The sequence below is a fragment of the Camelina sativa genome, chromosome 10 (assembly GCF_030686135.1).
Source record: "Camelina sativa cultivar CO46 ecotype springtype chromosome 10, ASM3068613v1".
Lineage (NCBI taxonomy): Eukaryota > Viridiplantae > Streptophyta > Magnoliopsida > Brassicales > Brassicaceae > Camelina > Camelina sativa.
Genome location: NC_141889.1, coordinates 7561196 through 7580201, shown reverse-complemented (window position 1 = coordinate 7580201; position 19006 = coordinate 7561196). Strand labels below are relative to the sequence as shown.

The window sequence follows — 19006 nt, the reverse complement described above, 5'->3', positions numbered from 1 at the left end:
ACAAATCAAATCATCTCAACACCCTTACCTAATGTCCCATTTGGAAAGATCACGTTAAAAGTCCGAATTTGCAATCACAAGCTCTGCAACTGTTGGTGCTATATATAAAGAGAGCGAACATGCAACAAGGAATGCTCTATGTCTATTGCAGAGATCAGTGCTATATATAGACGCTGACAGGTTTGGAAGGTCAAGAAAACTGCAAAATATAACAACTACAGGGGCAATCAACAACAGCAGGAAAATTTTACAAGAGCTTTAAGTGTTGTATACACATCTAAACATCTCAATCAACATAATATTTGATAACATAATGGCACATGAAAGCAATAGTACGGGCGATGCTATAACCATAGATTGAAGGAGAAGTTAAGGTAAGGAAAAGAAGCTTCTACCAAATCTCTAAAAAAAGGTTTGGCCATCTAGCTAATAAGAGTACACAAGTCTATCTATTGTAAGATGAAAATATTACCACTAGTTCGAAACTCTAGAGCTTGTGACCAGCACATAACCAACTAACAGTCGTTAAGGAAACACAGCTTAATAAAATTAACTTTGACGTTAAGCTCACTGTCATTAAGGAACACCACTTTATTCTTATTAACTGTTTATGAAACTTATCTTGAAGTAGATTTTAGATAGGATGGAAGCTGCTTCAATTACTACCTTATGTCAGGCTAAATTCACTTACCATACAAAAGAAAAGTTAATGTTTTAATCTCCAAACTCGGAGCCAATAACAAGAACATGCAGGGGATATTCACAGTCATATATGTAGAAATAAAAGCAACAAGAGAAGTTTCCAGTTTCAACACTTCCGAATTAACACTGCCCTTCTCCAACTCCTTAATTGATTCCAGATCTTGATCACACATATATGAAGGGGTCCTGATGTGATGAGTTACTCTGCCTTCCATTGGTTTCTCTTTGATTTTCTTCTTCATCGTCACTAAGCATTATCACATCTGCGTATAGATTTGGTCAAAGAACATGGTTTAGTTTATCTAAAGCTAGTAAAACAATATCAGTCAGTGACACACAACATATAAAAAGAAGAACACTTGAATCACCTTCATTTGTCACCACCTTAGGTTTCTTTTTTGCAGGTCTTGCACTACCTGAAGCCTCACCCCCACCCTTCTTGTCAGTGATATCATCATCAACAGACATGATGAATTCGAGATCCTTTTCCACGGTCTCAATCTTCTTCTGCATTTCACCAAACTTGTTGCCCAACTTAGCAATCTCCTCCTTCCTCTCCAATGCTCCTTGCTTTTCCACAATATCATCAACAGTGAAACCATGCGTTTTCTCTAGAAGCTCAAGCGTTTGGATTAGACTCTCGTTCTCTATCACCACACGCTCATACTTGTCTTTCAGAATATTGTACTCAGCAATTGGAACAGTTCCCGACGATTTGTTGAACCTCTTGTCGGATTGGTGGTCCCAACGACTAGACATTGTTGTCTTCAATCACTTCAACCTTAAACCTAGATTAAAAACAAAGACACAAATCACAACAACAACAACAAAAGTCTGCAAATTTAAAGAAGACGCTCTACATCTATCTATCTACAAAACCCTAAAGCTCAGATCTTTTGTTGACCAAACTAAAGATGGTAGAGACAGCTCACAAGATTTGGTCTTCCTAAAGCGGATTCCTACCATTTTGTCCTAAACCCACACCCGGAAACGAAATAAACGGAGGAAAAAAAGGGATCTTTCCAGAGAAAAGCTTACTCGGGAGAGAAAAAGTGTCGATCTTTTTCTCAGTTACAGAGAGAGGAGAGCTCGGCGTCGATGATAAGCGACAGAGATGGAATTGAGTCCTATATAACACACAAGAGCGGGAAAATGCGAAACGAGTGTTAATTAGAGTGTGTAATTAATTAGTCTTATCCACTAAAATCATATTTAGAGTAATCTTCACCACTCATTAGCCAAGCGGACCCATCCCCATGATCACCTACCACAAATTTTTTATTACATAAATAAATTTCCACAAATTATAAAGACATACATAAATTTTAATTTGCAGTGAGATTTAGTCAAAGAACATATTTAGTATCGAAAATACGAAATTTGTATAGACAATATTATGATATAGACCGGTGTAATGTTGGTTAAGTGTTGGTTTACTGGTTTACTTGTAAACATCAGAAGTAAATAATCTGATGTATCACATTTATGGTTAACGTTTCTGTAACAAGCTTTTACATTGAATGAAGTGTTTCTCTCTTTTGATCTTCGGATCTTCTTCTTCTTTGTGTTGTTAAGCTTGATTTATCTTTCCGGTGTATCGAATTTATTAGACAAATATCAAAATCAGTCAAGTACCTTAGTACCATCTCGTTTAATACACTCTTGTTCACTTCAGGTCTTTTTGCAACTCTTGCAGCACCCCCGAAGCCACATTCTTCATCTCTGTTTTTTCAAGCGAGTGAGCGACCTTTAAGTCATTATCCTTTTGGACGGTCTTGTTCTGCTGCCACATTTCACCACACTTATTCTGCTGCCACATTTCAGTCTCTCCCTTCGCTACCAATGCTTATCTCTGCTTCTTCTCACCTCATCTACGAACATGAAGTCGTGCGTTTCTTAATCAGGCTTTCATGCTCTCTCCAGACTCTCCTACTTCTCTTTGAAAATCTCCAAGTGGAACAGTTTCAGACGGTTTGTTGTTGCTGTTACCAAACTCCTAACCAATCATTAACCAAGAGGCCCAACCCCTTCATCACTTGGACACTAATTATTACAACTAAAGCTTTTTGGCCTTTCCTTGTTTTCTACTCTTTCGGTGTTAATTACACAAATTATTGTCTCTTTCGGTGTACATATCAAATGTATTTATAGTATGAGATATTGATCATAAATGTCCAAAAAAAAAACACTAATTTGGAAAAAGATGTATAACAACAACTTATTCATAATCAAAATTATGCCATTAATTAAATCGTTAAAACACTTACAATCTTATTAATTTGTTTAATTAACAACTCTAGACACTAATTCCTTTTGTGTTTAGCAAATACTATGAGCACAGTTTTCAGATGAATGTACTCAATTTCGTATGTAACATTTTTTGTTCTAATGTATAGCAATATTTCTTTTATAACGAAAAAGCTTTTTATGAGACTAGATCGAACATTCTGTCATATAACTCCTGCAGTCTGGTGAATTGTGATATAATCAGAAAGATAGATTAATACGTACTTATACATTATTCGACTATATGGCTCTTTTTTTAGAAATGTTCGAATGATTTTATATCATAAAATAAAGAAAAGTCTTGAGCTTTGGTCGGTCGAATAAACATAACACACATTAGTACATTACCAAAGACAATATCTTCTTCTTCTTGTTGTTCAGATGAAGCTCAAGTGGAGATCAGTCTCCATGAATCATAAGAATGTGCTTCTCATCAAGCTCATCTCCGTTATTCTCATAACTTTTTTTGCTTTCCGTCTCTTCATTCTACACTCCAGTGAGTTTTCTCCAATCTTTGCGTCGGTCACCGGAAAATTCGAAGCTCGGTTACTGCCGCCGGTGGTTCTCGTGCCGGAAAACGAAGATCTAATTCCTCAGGGTAAGATCAGTTACTAGTTAGACAGCAAAAGTATTTGACTTTTTATGTGAATTGTCCATTGTGTGTTTGACTCTTTGAGTCTAAACTCTAAACCTTGTTTAATGAGCATATATAATTATGAGATCTAGGGGTTTTGGATCTGCAAGATCTAGACTTTTGTTTAAGGGTTTTATGAATTGTGGTTTATATAAATTGAAAAAAAAAAAAAAGGAAGTGATGATGATTCATGGATCTTGTTAATTCAAATGGTTTGATTCTTCTTAGCATTTTAAAACTTGTTGTGATGATTTGTATCATTGGCCTCTTAAATACACATATTCATTTTTTTTTTGGCTATGTTTTTGTCAGTTAGAATTTAAACATTCTTTGATAGTGTGAGCTCAATAAGTTGCAATGTTCTGTGATTAGTGTTACAACATTTTTGATTCAAAGTTGATCTCACATGTGGCTGATAAAAGAGGTTTTGCTTTTCTTTGTTATATTGTTAATGGAATCAGATATTGAAGTAGAGAAGTGCAATCTTTTCGCCGGAAAATGGATTCCAGACTCATTAGGACCAATCTACACAAACAACTCATGCGGTTCGCTCATCGACGGTCACCAAAACTGTATCACCAATGGCCGGCCTGACTCAGATTTTCTCTACTGGAAATGGAAGCCTCATGACTGTTTGTTACCACGTTTTGACCCTCTAAGATTTCTTCAACTTATGAGACATAAATCTTGGGCATTGATTGGTGACTCCATATCACGTAACCACGTTGAATCTCTACTTTGTATGCTCTCCACGGTACGATGCTGCTTACTATTAAATTCTCTTTGTGGCTTCATAGTTTTCACTTGCCAAGTTCGTTAAATCTGTTTTTTTTTTTTTTTTTTTAATTTTTGGGTCTCTCAAAGGTTGAAGTACCGGTTGAAGTGTACCATGACAAGGAGTACAAATCCAAACGATGGCATTTCCCTCTACATAACCTTACTATATCCAACATTTGGTCGCCATTTCTTGTACAAGCCGCTATTTTCGAAGACTCAAACGGTGTCTCGACCGCTTTAGTTCAGCTACATCTTGATAAACTCGATGAGACATGGACCAGTCTCATGCCTGGCCTCGACTATGCGATTATCTCAACGGGTAAATGGTTTCTTAAATCCGCGATTTACCATGAAAATGCAAAACCAGTCGGTTGCCATAACTGTCAGGAGAAACCTCACTTGAAAGAGTTAGGATTCGAGTGAGGAATGTCATGGACTTCTTAGCTGGGGAAGGTAACTGTAAAGGCACGGTGTTTTTCCGGACTTCGACTCCTGATCATTTCCAGAACGGGGAGTGGCATAGTGGCGGGACGTGTAAGCAAACAGAGCCGGCGAGTGATGATGAAGTTGAGATTAAAAATGTACATAAGATACTAAAAGATATTGAGATTGGTCAGTTCAACAGGGCGGTTAGAGAGAAGACTGATCAGAACGTTGGAAATCTAAAGCTTTTGGATTTCACCGGGATGTTGCTGACCCGACCAGACGGTCATCCGGGTGCGTACCGACAGTTCAGACCGTTTGATAAAGACAAAAATGCGAAGGTACAGAACGACTGTCTACATTGGTGTTTGCCTGGTCCGTTTGATTACTTGAATGATGTTATATTGGAAACCATAGTAAATGGCTGAACCGGACCAACACATTGCTAATGGATCAACCCGGAAGAAATTGAAAAACCGGTTCTCTCGGGTTACATAGACTTAATACTGTGCAAATTTGTGTAAAATTTGAACAAAATGTAAAATTGTGTAAGAAAAAATTGATATTGGTTATTAAAAGCTAGCCGGTGGAAATAATTTGTTTTCCCGGTTTTGTGAAATCAATTTTTTTTTCTGTTTACAAATACTAGATTTTCCGGTTTGAACTCGGTTTAGTTGTCATTCAATACTGAACCAACCCACCATCCAACTTGATTTGACTATATCAATGCTCTAATAAAGTGATAAAGTTAAACATTCTTCAAAATTAAATAAATAATTCCTTAAAAAAAAAGAAGAGGATAATGAAAAAATATTCTCCAACTGTTCAAAATCCTAAAAAAATGTTAACAAATCTGACATCGGACGCCAAACAAGTATCAAATCCACAAAATTATTTTTTTTTGAATTTTGAATTATATGACCGTTGTGCGTTTCTTTCTTTATAACCCCCCCCCCAATAGATATTTTACAGAGGCTCCACCTAAAATCACACAATCCCTAATTTCCGAAATCTTCTTCTTCTCTCTCTATTGCTTTTTTTTCCTTCTCCGACTTAGAAATGGCTTCAACCGCAGATCCAGCACCGACGAAGAAACCGAGGAACAGTAGGAAGGCGTTGAAGCAGAAGAACGAGATCGTGGAGACGCCACCAGCACCTGTCTCCGCCAAGGGGAAACCAGCGAAGTCGTTCGAGCAAGATCTGATGGAGATGCAGGCGATGATGGAGAAGATGAAGATCGAGAAAGATAAGACGGAGGAGTTGCTTAAGGAGAAAGACGAGATCCTTAGAAAGAAGGAGGAGGAGCTTGAGACCAGAGACGCTGAGCAGGAGAAGCTTAAGTTGGAGTTGAAGAAACTTCAGAAGATGAAGGAGTTCAAACCTAACATGGTATAATCTCCAGATCTATAGCTTTTGGGTGTCGATTTTGGCTAGGTTTTGTGATTAGATTCGAATTCGGTTAGGTTTTGGCATGATAGTCCATTTCTAGATCTGGATTTTGGATATTGATCTCATCTGCTTGAGTTCGTTGATTAGTTGGAATATATCTGGCTAATATGCTGATTCCGCTTGTGTAAATTGATCATTTGTGATTTTGGATTGATAGAAGTTTCGTCAAAGATTTGAGATGAGTCGATTCATTTGTTGGTGAAGCTTAAACGTCGCAGAAATGTTCATTTCATTTGACTGATTGCTTTGCACACTTATCTGTTTGGTGATGGTATCTGGTTAGCTGATTCGAGAGTGTTGTTGTTTGTTTTTGCTCTTCAGACTTTCGCTTGTGGTCAACCATCTCTCACACAGGCTGAGCAAGAAAAGGCGAATAAGAAGAAGAAGAAGAAGGATTGTCCTGAGACAAAGCGACCATCATCATCGTACGTTTTGTGGTGTAAAGAACATAGGGCTCAAGTCAAGAAGGAAAACCCTGAGGCTGACTTCAAGGAGACTGCGAACATCCTTGGTGCTAAATGGAAGTCTCTTAGTGCTGAAGATAAGAAGCCTTACGAGGAGAGGTACCAGGTTGAGAAGGAAGCTTACCTCCAGGTCATTGCTAAGGAGAAGCGCGAGAAGGAAGCCATGAAGCTTCTGGTAGATGACCAGAAGCAGAAAAATGCAATGGAATTGCTTGATCAGTATCTCAACTTTGTCCAGGAAGCTGAACAGGACAACAAGAAGAAGAGCAAGTAAGAACCAGAATACCTCCTAATGACTAAATCAAATTGATCACCAATGGTGTAAACTGACTAGAGCTATTTGTGGTTTGCAGGAAGGAGAAGGACCCTCTGAAGCCAAAACATCCTGTATCTGCCTTCCTGGTTTATGCAAACGAGAGGAGAGCTGCTTTACGTGAAGATAACAAGAGCGTCGTGGAGGTAAATCTAAACACTTTAGTCCCTCTCCAGACCAGTTTTTGTCCAATTCTGAAGCTAACTTATTGCGTTTAATGGTGCTTATATAGGTTGCAAAGATAACTGGAGAAGAGTGGAAGAACCTGTCAGACAAAAAGAAGGCACCCTATGAAGAGGTCTGTTTCCATACTCATGCTTGCATTCATAGCAAAGCCATTAAGAGACTTGGAGTGACTGAATTGAAGTGTAATATTTAACAGGTGGCAAAGAAGAACAAGGAGACATACTTGCAAGAAATGGAGGTATACAAGAGGACAAAGGAAGAAGAAGCACTGAGCCAGAGGAAAGAAGAAGAGGAACTCCTGAAACTCCACAAACAAGAAGCTCTTCAACTGCTTAAGAAGAAGGAGAAAACTGATAATCTGATTAAGGTAACTCACTTGCACTTCACTCACAATAGTCCATTACCAATTCAGAGACTAACAGGATCGTAATAATTGCATTTTGCAGAAGGAGAAAGCAACCAAGAAGAAGAAGAATGAAAATGTTGATCCTAACAAACCCAAGAAGCCTGCTTCTTCTTACTTTCTCTTCAGGTATGAACTTTTACCTCAAGTTAATCCTAATCTCTGAATTGGTCTTTATGCAAAGTTTCTAGCTTTCTAAAAACAAAAAATGTTTTACAGCAACGACGAGAGGAAGAAGCTGACTGAAGAACGTCCCGGGACAAATAACTCTACCATCACCGCTCTGATTTCAGTGAAATGGAAGGTATGCAAAATCACAATTACGAGTTAAAAGAAACATTTGCTTCTTGTAGAAAAAGATGTCTGAGTGAAAACATATCATCATATATTTGCAGGAACTGGGTGAAGAAGAGAAGCAAGTTTACAACGGGAAAGCTGCAAAATTGATGGAAGCATACAAAAAGGAACTTGAAGCTTACAACAAGTCTGCACCTGCTACCAGTAGCTAGATAAAAAAAAACTCTCATATTATTGAAAAATTATATGTTCAAGTCCTGTTGAACATTTTCTTATTATGCATTGTTAGATTTGCTCTAGTGACTTTATTTAACCCAAAAAAAAAAAATGGATACAAGTTTATCTACTTTATCTTAATTCTCTCGCTGATTTCTTCTTCTCTATGGATGATGATGACTAGTGTCTTTTACAGTATTTGTTTTTTAATAATAGATGGACTCGTGTAAAAAAGTGGGAAAGGTTGTGTCAATCTCGACCGTTGGATTGAACCAATCACCAACGTCAAAGATGGGAGGAGAACTTTCCACGTGGCCAAAGTCGCCGTAAGTATAAAACGGTGGCGTATCAGGGAACGAGAAAACGTCTTTACCATCGTCGACGTCAAGCCCGTCGGTTCGAACGGTTAAGTTGGATTTAAGACTCTGGAGAAGGTCCTTTGGCTTTGGGGTCGTAGTAGTAGTAGTAATGGCTGGTTTGAGTCTGGTCTTTTCTTTTTGCTTCACCGGAGAGGCTGGTGGTGGTGTGATCGCCGCTTGTGAACAGGTGTGTGCTCCTCTGTACGTGACTTCGAAAACAGTCGCGTCACCGTCCGATCTCTGGACTTGCTTCGTAGCCCAACAGTTCTGTGTGCTACGATGAGTGCATCTGTAGTAACTCCTTGGGAATTTTGCGCCCAAAATGTCTTTCTGACCATATTTTCTCCAGCTATAGACATCATCTTGAGGTCCTTCTAATCCTCTCTCTGGACTTATTCTTACTTTTTCTGACCACTTTGGTAACATCTTCCTGTAAAAATTACCCAAATTAGTATAAAGATCAGATTTATATATTATGAGTTTTTGACATAATTCAATTTGGTGAATTGAGAGAAAAACAAAAAATAAATAAATTATTGTATTACCTTTTCTTTGAATTGAAAATGTAATCTTGGCGAGGATGACTCTCGCTGGAACCTCCTCCGTCAACAAACTCTTCACTTCTCGGACTTCCGTTAATTGACGCCGGAGATTCTGGAACTCCGCCGGAATTTTTCACCGGGGCTAAAGTAACCGGCGTCGGAAGAAGCTGTACGGTCGTCGGTGAGGAGGACCAGTTAAGCAGAAGAAGAGATCTCTCGTAGGAAGAAACTATCTGCTTCACCAGAATCTCGTCCGTCTCAGCCGTAGCCGGAGCTTCTCCGAGTCGTGACTGAAGCTTCTTGGCCGCATCAAGTCCAAGAATAAGTTCGCTTAGCAATGTCTTTTGTTCCCAACTTAAGATATCTTTACCTTCCATTTTGAGTATATGATTCTCAAAATAGAATTTCAAAAAACAATTTTTTAAAAAATAAGTTAGATAGATACTTAAACAAAGAGTTCACTACGAGAAGATTTTGGTCTGAAATTTCAACAGAAAAATATAATGAGAAAGATAATATAATGTGTGTTAAAGTATGCTCAAGAATGGGTTGATATAGATTGAAGTATGGTATGTATAATGAGAATGAGAGTGTTTATAAGGTTGTGGTAAAATTGATGAGTGTGGTTTGGAATATATAAGGTATTTGGATTTGAATGTTTGAAATTTTGACCAAATGACGAACCATATCTAAATTATTTTTTTATATATAAAAGATATATTAATTTCCTTCTAAAGAGAGACAAAACTTTCAAAGTAGAGAAAAGTCTTTGATATAAGGAAAGATAGGGCCAGAGTGTAATCTATAAGTGGGGTGGTGGTAGTGAAGGTCAAAGGCTGACCAATTCAACATTCCATAATTTTGTTAATGTAGTTATACATTACTTGTATAACTGTATGTTAATCATATTTTATATATAGTGGTTAATTAAAATAACTAGACAAGACAACAAGGGTTTAAACAAATGTCCCTTTCGATGTATAACTTTTCAAAACTACGACTATGTACATGTGATTGAGATTCTCTATTTATTGAATTCCCAATGTTTATGTTTTTGGTTTGATGCTTTTATTAGTATGTATTATGACTTATGTGCAATGCAAAAACAAGTTCTATGGGTCTACGGATGATAGATATATCAGTTGTTAACATTAATAATGATATTTCTACACATTCTTTTTTTTTTTTTTTAATGTACTTTTAGCACAAAATATTTTAGTTATCGCTTTAATAATATTGGATGACATATATTCAGATTCTACTTCTCTAATTCACAAGATAAATTATATGTTTAAAGTTAGATGATCCACAAGACAAAATAAAAACATTATTTGACGAACATTATAAAAGTGTTAGTGGTACACTTTAATTATTTTTGTTTTTATTTTGTTTAATTCAAACACTTTGCCAAACAGGAAAATAAAATGAAAATATGATGTAAAACTTATCTCATTAGTTGTTTTTTTTTCTTTCTCATATTTATAAGAAGAAATGGAGTTACTTACTTATATATGTAAGCTATTGTCAAGTTGTCAACTGTGTGTAAATAAGAAATATTAAACTTGATGAGATCGTGAAATCAGTATTATAGTATGAGACAATTGGGATTAATTTGTGCAACAAAATTTGTATTATGAGTAGTTCCATTATACAGAAAAACCCAGTAATTTACAAAAAACTATGTGATGATTAATTAATACACCAAGAAAATATAATAAGGTTTTGGCTGACCAAGTCACATTCAGTTATCTCAAATAGTCATGTAGGTATGAAATAAAGACATATTGAATTCAAGTGCGCAAAAATATTTCTTATTTTAGTTGAGAGTTGAGACAAATGGCCATTAATTTAGAAAAATCTATTTATACAGAATGATATGTTTTTATTTTTATTTTAAATATAGTATATGAAAGACAGAATGTTCCAAGAAAAGAAGAGAAAAAAAAAACAGTCATGATTTATAATAAACCAAGAGTATGATAAGGTCTTTGCTGACCAAGTCCAACATCAAGCTATCTCAAATATATATAGTCTGATAAATATTCCATTCGAACTACAGTTTTTTTTTTGGTGATTAATTAATACTTTTTAAACTTTATTTGCCATCAAAAAATTTATAAAATGTAGTAGGACCACTTACTTGTATATGAAGATAATAATAACCTTTGTAAATTGTAAAGAGATAATTTATATTTATCCAAACGTTAATTGCAGCAAATTATTCATAGGTGAAGTTGACACACACGAGTGTAGTCTACAGTAATAACCACTATAGTCATATGAATCTCATTTACAGTTTCATTTACATACCTATACTTTATTTACGTTGCCCAAAAAAAAAAAACCTTTAATTTATTTACTGTGAAATTTACTTCAACGTATAGAAAACGTAATTGCCATAAACGAATTTGCTGATTAATGATAAAGAATATAGAAAAATCTAAAAGAAAAGATATTCCTAAAAAGAAAAATTAGGACAGGATTGGACCGAAGACATTTCAAACCTCTCTCCGCGTGGATTTCCCCTTTTTCACTATTGTTTTTCTTATGATTTTGTTTTTGTTTTTTTTTAAATGGCGTCACTCTCTTTGCGTCATTCAATCATTTTTATAAAGAAATTTGGATCTCAATTCATCATACATTCTTTATCTCTAGACAACAACACATAAATTTTCTAGTTCACGAACTTATTAATATAATTCACTAGAACTAACTCATGTAATTCACAAATTTATTTGAAATAGTTCACATAAGTCACTACTAGCCAATCAATATTTCACATAAGTCACTAGCCAAATAAAACATAACCCAAAATGCTTACAAAATTGAAGAACTTTCATTATTATACTGTATATCTGACTATCTGAGTTGTAAACTTTACGGCATTAACTATGGTATGTGAGTGTCAACGCTACACAACACTGTATAATTTCGTTGTATGTTTTATAAAGAATGAAATAATTATTTAATTTATTATTTGCTGCTATGCCAAAGAAAATAAGAATAGCCAATTGGACTCGTTAAAAGAGCATTTAATAAGTAAAGTAGGAAAAGGCCAATCAAACCCCTAAACACTTTATGTACGGAAAACACCAAGCTTTCTTATTTCAATTTGTTTCAAATAGTCAAACATTAGTTCACACTTTACAAAACAAACAAAATATCCTTCAACTCTTAACTTCTGTCCTCACGTATTCCATTTTTTTTTTGCACTAATAGATATAGCCAACATTTTTTTTAATTAACAAAACAATAGAATATAAACTTATATAAATCTGTTAATCAAAACTACTTATAGCTAGCTAATACACACCACCAAACTACAAATGTCATCAACTTCAGGATTTACTATAATCTTTACTCTCTGTTTTTTTAACCTCGTTCATTTTGAAATTACAATTTCATTATATAGTTTTGCCTCTTTACATCTAAACATATAAAGTACAAACATAAATATATTAATGGAGGAATTGCAAATAATGATAAATTACATTTTTTTTTTAAAGGAACCGAAGAGGTGAAAAGACTTGCTCAGAAGTTTTCAGAATGCGGAAGAACAAAAGCTAGATCCTCCAGTAGTTCTCAGCTCCGAACAAGGCGAAGGACTGACCTTTAGTGAAGTCCCAATGACATCTGAACATTTCCACGTCCGATACGTATTCAAACTTCCATGGAGATTAATCTCACTCAAACATATCCCTGTGAGAATTTTTGTTTTCCAAGTTATAAAATCAAGGAATATATGATGTATATTGGTAAACACTGAGAAATGTATAATTTCTTACCTGTAAAAGGTGAACCCTTCAGTCCCTGAATAGAGCCAGCCTTTCGAACGTTAACTCCCCAAACGTTCTTGATATGTATTCCCTTAACTACTGGAAGAGCGTTCGGGTTATAATTCGCGTCAGGGTGATCTCCAGTGTCACCGGCTATCTTGATCCCGTACTTTGCAGTATCTACGTAGACGTTAGAGATTTTGATGTTTTTGATGTATCCTCCACGACCAATGTTCGTTTTGATGTTGACCCCAACGCCCATGTTTGATAGTGTGATGTGTTCTGCTACGATGTTCTTGATTCCACCTGATGTTTCGCTTCCAATTGCGATACCAGCGAACGGGGAAGATCCTGTGATGCGCCGTATTGTTATGTTTGAGCTTGGACGGCCATAAGCGATTCCGTACTGGTCCCAACCGCTTTTGATGGCCACAAGGTCGTCTCCTGTTGAGATAAAGGAGTCTTCTATGCAGACGTTGACGCTGGAATCTATCAACCAATTTAATTTTGTTCAGATTCTTAGTATACGGCTCTGATTCAGACAGAGAACTGCCATTAAAATTTGAGTATGTCTCAAGTTTGCACACCGATGAGGAGATGAGGTACAATTCTCTAGCATGATATAGCTATTGTACACACAAAAACATATTCACGTTCTTATCTAGACATGTTTTATATGTATATAACACATCAACCAATCTAGTTAGTTGACTGAAAAAGGAGTTAAGAGTAAGACAAAACCTGGATCGATTCCATCGGTGTTGGGCGAATCTTGCGGAGCTAAGATGGTGACGTGATGTATGACAACCTCACTGCCACATATCAAAACGAGGAACAGAGTCAATACCAAAACAAGAGGAAAAGGTTAGTAACTGTATTCTGTAACTAGCTTTATATACCTGCAATAGACTGGATGGATGTTCCAGAAGGGTGAATTTTGGAAAATAACATTGGAGATTATGATCTCCTTAGAGTCCTTGAACTCGATTAGGCTCGGTCTTGTGTACTTTAGCGTTCTACTGCGCCACAAGTTCCACCACACTTCTCCTTGACCGTCTATTGTCCCGTTTTGTCCTGTGTATTTAGTGTTGCAATGAAATGTGAAAAACAGCGCTAAACATCATATCACCAGAAGGAAATGCACGGGAAACACTCTGTTCCTGGACATGTATTAGAAGACTATCCATAAAAATCATCTTGAGTAGTAAAAAACCGATTCTTAACCTGATTAGTTCATGTTTTCCTACCCTACCTGAACAATGCATCTCTCAAAGTCTTCAACCTAATATATATATTTTAACTGTGTATTATCTAGCTAAATAGATATAACTGAGAGTATAAGATGGTCCAAACTAACCAGTGATGACAACATCACGAAGACCATCACCATGAATAAAGCTCATATACCGTCCCCCTGGTAACTCCCTCCCTCTTCCATAAGACGGCAAAGGATCAATCAATGGCCAATTCCGGGTATCCTGAAGTCAACACATAGCAAAATCCAAAAGCTCACAAAACAATTCAAGAGAGCCTGCATTTACTCATAATCAAAGTGGTGTTGTCTTGATTCTGTCTTAGGCCAAATGTTATATAATCTCAAAATTGGACATAAGACACACACATACACATTGATATACACTACAGCGACAAGGAGTGGTTTTTTTCTTTCTTCACTCACTTGAAGACAAACCAAGCCGAGAATTTAATCAAATAGAGAATTGAAATTGAGGTTCAACAAATATGGCAGCATCACACTACTTTTGATCTTAGATTCTCACTAAACGACGATGGAAACCCATAACTGTCCACAGTCCCAACTATAGATAACAACACTCTAACCAATACTATAACATTACATACATTAATAAAGAATATAAATAACCAAATCTTGACAAACTTTGGAAAACACGAACGACAAAAACTGCCAGCTATGTAAACATAGACATAAGAGCACTACACCACATGGTTACAATAACGTTTTAGCCCCGAGAAAGGACCCATGATGCTTTGTACTGGACCTACCATTACCAATTCCACACCCATATTTATTACTTATCAATTATTATACGTGCATGGTTCCCCAAAACCATTGTTACATAAACTTTAATTAGACAAAACGAACTTGATTTCATTTTTAAAATTCAGATCCAAGCAAACAAGCTAAGTGAAGAACAAAAAAAAAAAAAGCAATTCTATATTTAGGATACCTTGCTTTATAAAAAAGTCATGCATAGTTGACAAATTTTAAATGAAATATCTTTCCTAACAACTTGATGATCATTTGAGTATAATTACTTACACCACTGACCACACTCACATTACTGATCTCATTGGAGTATACCATTAATCTCATTGACTAATAAACTAATTTAACTTTCAAATTCACCAAAGCAACGAATTTGTCATTCATTTCAAATGATCTCATGATACCAAAAATCCAATTTCAGAATTCAAAATTGGGAGTTAATAAGCCCAAAAGAAAATTGAAAATTAATACCTGAACAGCTTTGATAACAGCACCTTTAGCCAAGTAAAGAGTCATATGGCTAGTGAGATTGAAGCTCTCAGTCAAATACACTCCCGGAGGTATGTACAAAAGCGTACCTCCTCTCCTCTTCAGATGCTGAATCCTATAAATCGCCGCCCTAAACGCCTTCGTGTTCACCGTCCGGCCATCCCCTACTCCTCCGTAGTCTGTTATCGAGATCTTATCGTTCCGGTACCGTAACGGCACTATACCGGAACACGTCACCTCCGAATCACCCAACGACGCCGAATAAACGAACAGACATGAGAAGAGGAGAACTGAAGCTAAGAGTCTCCACATGCTTCGTTTGTGACAACTGACAAGATTTGAGATATTTTTTGTAGAGAGTAGTAAAATCTGCGGAATTGTCTAATTATGTTTATATGACGTTCAGAAGAAGAAGGCACGTGCCAGCACACGTGTATTAACAGGCCAGTACTAGTGATATTTGGGCTTTAACGGCCCAATAAGGTTTTAATTCTTTGTAGGGTTTTGTTTTATTTATTTAGTTAGAAGTTTTGGGTGGGTTTGTTAAAATTGGAGCTAAAGATCAGAAGAAAATTTCAGCGATTTGGAGATGGAGATGGAATTCGAGATGGAGTTCGAGAGTCCGTTGGTGCGTCTATGCATAGAGGAAGCTTGTAAGAGAGGAGATGCGGTGGAACGATGGCGTTTACAGCGGCGGAGTCTTGAGAGGCTGCCTCCTCACCTTGCTGATGCTCTCCTCCGTCGTCTAATCCAGCGGCGACTTCTTTTCCCTTCGTTACTCGAGTAAACACAACTCTCTTTATTTTTTTTACTTCCTTACGTAATTCTGATTTCTGATCTCGAAATGGTTAGCTTGGATTTGAGTTAGTGAATGATCGCTTGGGGATCTTTTATTTGCATGAGATTTTGATTATGAAAATGTTCGTTTCTCTTTGCTATCATTAGATTGAGTTGTTAGATCTGGTGGCTCTAGAATCGTGTTGGTATTGGTACATTGTTTAGGGGTTTAGATTTATTTTTTACATTAGTCAAAGTTGATGAAATGCAATGATTTGCATGGACACTGAAGTATTGTGAGCTCTTTTGTGTGCAGAGGATTCAAACATTCTGTAGAGAAGATAGATCTACGAGGCGAAAGCTCCATTAATGCTGAATGGATGGCTTACATTGGAGGCTTTGTTAATTTGTTGTCTCTGAACCTTTCAGATTGCCTGAGAATCAACAATTCTACCCTCTGGCCTATCACAGGTATGTTACATGACATACCTCTAATTTTGCATTTGGAGTTTATGACAAATGTGGCTTCTTCTTTTTTTTTTTTTTTTTTTTAATGTGATGTTGGATTTGTTTTAGGATTAACTAGCTTGACAGAGTTGGATCTTTCAAGATGTATGAAGGTTACAGATGCTGGTGTAAAGCATCTCCAATCTGTTGTAAACCTGGAAAAGTTGTGGATTCCACAGACGGGTGTTACGGAAGCTGGGATTTCTCTTCTTGCTTCACTTAAAAACTTGTCTCTTCTGGATTTGGGCGGCTTACCTGTAACGGATCACAACTTGATTTCTCTCCGGGTACATGATTTTTTTTTTTACCTTTGCTCTTTCTTTATTTTGTAGTCACTAGTCACTCAGGTTGTTGATGAATTTCAGTTTTGATTGCTTGATGTATTTGATTTAATTGTGTAGTTCAATGGTTGTCATATATCTAGTTAAGTTGTAAGAACTCTGCTAAACATTTGAATGTTCTATGTTGAGTAAGGAGTATTATGTGCATAGAAAATATTTAGTATTATTTTAGATTATGGAATTATGTAATTCAAGCATCTTGCTGGTTACTGAACCTTATCAATAATCCATGCTATATGAATTTCCGTGTATGTGCGATTTAGAATTCTTGCAATAAGATGTTTTTTTTTGTCCAAATTCATTTACTACAAACATACGCACATTTGTAAATAACATTTATGTACCTTGCCCTGACCGCCAGTTCCTTTTTGTTCCTCAGGCTCTGACAAAGCTAGAGTACCTTGACATCTGGGGAAGCAACGTAACCAACCTAGGAGTTATCTCTATAATCAAATTTTTAAACTTGAGCTTCCTCAATCTCTCGTGGACCAGCGTCACACAGACTCCGAACATACCGCACCTTGAATGCTTACACATGAACAAGTGCGACATTGTCTCCATATCGAAAACGCATAACTCCGCGCTAGCTTCCTTGAAAAAGTTAGTTTTGTCCGGAGCTACTTTCAGTGCTGAAACCGAATCCTTTTCCTTCACCAACCAAAGCTCGATAACCTACTTAGACGTTTCCAACACTCCCCTCCAAAACTTCAGCTTCTTAGCAACTATGATTAACCTGGAACATCTTGATCTGAGCTCCACAGCTTTCGGGGATGATTCTGTTGACTTTGTAGCATGTGTTGGCGAGAGTCTGAGGAATCTAAATGTCTCATATACAAGAATCACTTCTGAAGGGGTCGAGAATCTTGCGGGACATGTGCCGCAACTCAACACATTATCTCTGTCCCAGACATCTGTAGACGATCTTTCCATCTTACTTATCAGCACCATGATGCCTTGTATTAAAGCCCTCGACTTGAGCATGACCAGGATCCAAGGTATGTATGATGAGCTTTCTAAAAACTAGTGACTGATTAATAACTCAATCAAAATATAACTCCACGACTCTCTTTTTTTTCCAGGATTCATCCAGCAACATACTCAACAAGCAGAGCCGTCGTTTGCAGCACTACAGTCTCTAACTTCCCTTGAAATCCTGAGTCTAGAACATGCATACCTGAGCGATACTGCTCTCTCTCCTTTAAGCGGTCTTACCGGATTAACACATTTGTCCCTAAAAAGCAGTTCCCTCACAGATTCCACTCTCCACTATCTCTCCTCTCTCCCAAACCTAGTCAGTCTCGGGGTCCAAGATGCAGTTTTGACCGACAATGGTCTCGAGAAGTTCAGCCCACCTTTAAGGCTGAGAATACTTGACCTCAAAGGTTGTTGGCTTTTAACCGAAGAAGCTATCGCTGGTCTTTGCAGAAGGTACCCTCACATTAAAGTGAGGCATGAATTCGCGCATGACTCTTCTTCTCTCGACCAAATTCAACCTCTTCCTCGCTCATCGCCTAACCAGAATTTTGAAACGGTAGCGAGGAGAAGGAACAACCAAAGGCCAGAGAGTTCTGTTGCTGTTCCCAGGGGTTTCTTAGGTACGCCCTTTTCTCACTAACATGCTCAATTCTAACAGTTTACAAGGAAGATGGGCTCAAAGTTTGTGTGATATTTGTGGATACAGACCAGAGGGTGAAGTACAGAAGGGAAGTGTTGGTTGCTCTACAGAATTCGCCTTTGTCACAATTGCTTCCACGGGAAGAACTTGTCAGTAGTGTACCGGATATTTTTAGCTGATGGCGTGACAAGAACGGTAATTCAATGATTTGTAAAAGAGTAGAAACTTGGGGAGATCTTAGCATCTGTCTTGTCAGTTTTGATCTCGATTTCCCTTCCTCGAGTTTGTTAAGACGTTTAAGACATACAGTAGTAGTACATGTATCGTGTACTAAATTGTACTAGTACTACATTTTGGATATTAGTTGAAAATTATGTACTCTTTTCTGTTTGATCGGGTATAACTTCCACTTTAAAACATGTGA

At 36.8% G+C, this 19006-nt stretch overlaps 5 protein-coding genes and 1 pseudogene across 7 annotated transcripts; 3 read left to right on the top strand and 3 right to left on the bottom strand.

The window, feature by feature from the left end:
* Nucleotides 1–639: 639 nt before the first annotated feature.
* Nucleotides 640–2724, bottom strand: LOC104717913 (uncharacterized). Of its 2 annotated transcripts, XM_087470552.1 has the most exons (3): nt 1741–2724; nt 1071–1490; nt 640–965 (listed from the first exon to the last, which is right to left on the bottom strand). In XM_087470552.1, the coding sequence occupies exons 2-3, from the start codon at nt 1459–1461 to the stop codon at nt 868–870; spliced, it is 489 nt and encodes a 162-aa protein (XP_087326678.1). In that variant the 5' UTR covers nt 1462–1490; nt 1741–2724; the 3' UTR covers nt 640–867. The 2 variants fall into 2 exon arrangements, with proteins under 2 accessions (XP_087326678.1, XP_087326679.1); XM_087470553.1 differs by having other exon boundaries at nt 1071–1837.
* Nucleotides 2725–3265: 541 nt separating this feature from the next.
* Nucleotides 3266–5441, top strand: LOC104717912 (protein trichome birefringence-like 24; annotated as a pseudogene). The gene is made up of 3 exons (XR_015569267.1): nt 3266–3586; nt 4084–4376; nt 4487–5441. The product of XR_015569267.1 is annotated as a protein trichome birefringence-like 24 (transcript).
* A 253-nt stretch (nt 5442–5694) lies between these two features.
* On the top strand, nt 5695–8982 carry LOC104717910 (high mobility group B protein 6-like). Its single transcript, XM_010435557.2, has 8 exons — nt 5695–6211; nt 6593–7005; nt 7089–7194; nt 7281–7346; nt 7431–7601; nt 7681–7766; nt 7857–7941; nt 8033–8982. Exons 1-8 carry the CDS (start codon nt 5882–5884, stop codon nt 8144–8146), a joined length of 1371 nt encoding a protein of 456 aa, XP_010433859.2. The 5' UTR covers nt 5695–5881; the 3' UTR covers nt 8147–8982.
* LOC104717911 (putative WRKY transcription factor 53) lies at nt 8225–9793 on the bottom strand. Its single transcript, XM_010435558.2, has 2 exons — nt 9055–9793; nt 8225–8939 (listed from the first exon to the last, which is right to left on the bottom strand). The coding sequence occupies exons 1-2, from the start codon at nt 9426–9428 to the stop codon at nt 8357–8359; spliced, it is 957 nt and encodes a 318-aa protein (XP_010433860.2). The 5' UTR covers nt 9429–9793; the 3' UTR covers nt 8225–8356.
* A 2585-nt stretch (nt 9794–12378) lies between these two features.
* Nucleotides 12379–15746, bottom strand: LOC104717909 (putative polygalacturonase). Its single transcript, XM_087470689.1, has 6 exons — nt 15325–15746; nt 14185–14305; nt 13727–13901; nt 13569–13639; nt 12837–13316; nt 12379–12750 (listed from the first exon to the last, which is right to left on the bottom strand). The coding sequence occupies exons 1-6, from the start codon at nt 15652–15654 to the stop codon at nt 12593–12595; spliced, it is 1335 nt and encodes a 444-aa protein (XP_087326815.1). The 5' UTR covers nt 15655–15746; the 3' UTR covers nt 12379–12592.
* Nucleotides 15747–15865: 119 nt separating this feature from the next.
* On the top strand, nt 15866–19001 carry LOC104717908 (uncharacterized). Its single transcript, XM_010435555.3, has 6 exons — nt 15866–16125; nt 16436–16590; nt 16696–16913; nt 17347–17962; nt 18047–18562; nt 18649–19001. The coding sequence occupies exons 1-6, from the start codon at nt 15932–15934 to the stop codon at nt 18759–18761; spliced, it is 1812 nt and encodes a 603-aa protein (XP_010433857.1). The 5' UTR covers nt 15866–15931; the 3' UTR covers nt 18762–19001.
* The last annotated feature ends 5 nt before the right edge of the window (nt 19002–19006 follow it).

Bases quoted from the DNA above. Each gene is read 5' to 3' on its own strand.
- LOC104717908 (XM_010435555.3), top strand. From the start codon at position 15,932: ATGGAGATGGAATTCGAGATGGAGTTCGAGAGTCCGTTGGTGCGTCTA. The intron at 17,963-18,046 runs GTATGTATGATG...TTTTTTTTCCAG, and splicing joins GAGCATGACCAGGATCCAAG to GATTCATCCAGCAACATACT. The intron at 18,563-18,648 runs GTACGCCCTTTT...TTGTGGATACAG, and splicing joins TGTTCCCAGGGGTTTCTTAG to ACCAGAGGGTGAAGTACAGA.
- LOC104717909 (XM_087470689.1), bottom strand. From the start codon at position 15,654: ATGTGGAGACTCTTAGCTTCAGTTCTCCTCTTCTCATGTCTGTTCGTT. The intron at 14,306-15,324 runs GTATTAATTTTC...TGTTGACTTCAG, and splicing joins CTGTTATCAAAGCTGTTCAG to GATACCCGGAATTGGCCATT. The intron at 13,317-13,568 runs GTTTTGTCTTAC...ATTGGTTGATAG, and splicing joins CACCGATGGAATCGATCCAG to ATTCCAGCGTCAACGTCTGC.
- LOC104717913 (XM_087470552.1), bottom strand. From the start codon at position 1,461: ATGTCTAGTCGTTGGGACCACCAATCCGACAAGAGGTTCAACAAATCG. The intron at 966-1,070 runs GTGATTCAAGTG...ATCTATACGCAG, and splicing joins TAAGGTGGTGACAAATGAAG to ATGTGATAATGCTTAGTGAC.
- LOC104717910 (XM_010435557.2), top strand. From the start codon at position 5,882: ATGGCTTCAACCGCAGATCCAGCACCGACGAAGAAACCGAGGAACAGT. The intron at 6,212-6,592 runs GTATAATCTCCA...TTTGCTCTTCAG, and splicing joins AGGAGTTCAAACCTAACATG to ACTTTCGCTTGTGGTCAACC. The intron at 7,006-7,088 runs GTAAGAACCAGA...TGTGGTTTGCAG, and splicing joins GACAACAAGAAGAAGAGCAA to GAAGGAGAAGGACCCTCTGA.
- LOC104717911 (XM_010435558.2), bottom strand. From the start codon at position 9,428: ATGGAAGGTAAAGATATCTTAAGTTGGGAACAAAAGACATTGCTAAGC. The intron at 8,940-9,054 runs GTAATACAATAA...TAATTTTTACAG, and splicing joins ATTTTCAATTCAAAGAAAAG to GAAGATGTTACCAAAGTGGT.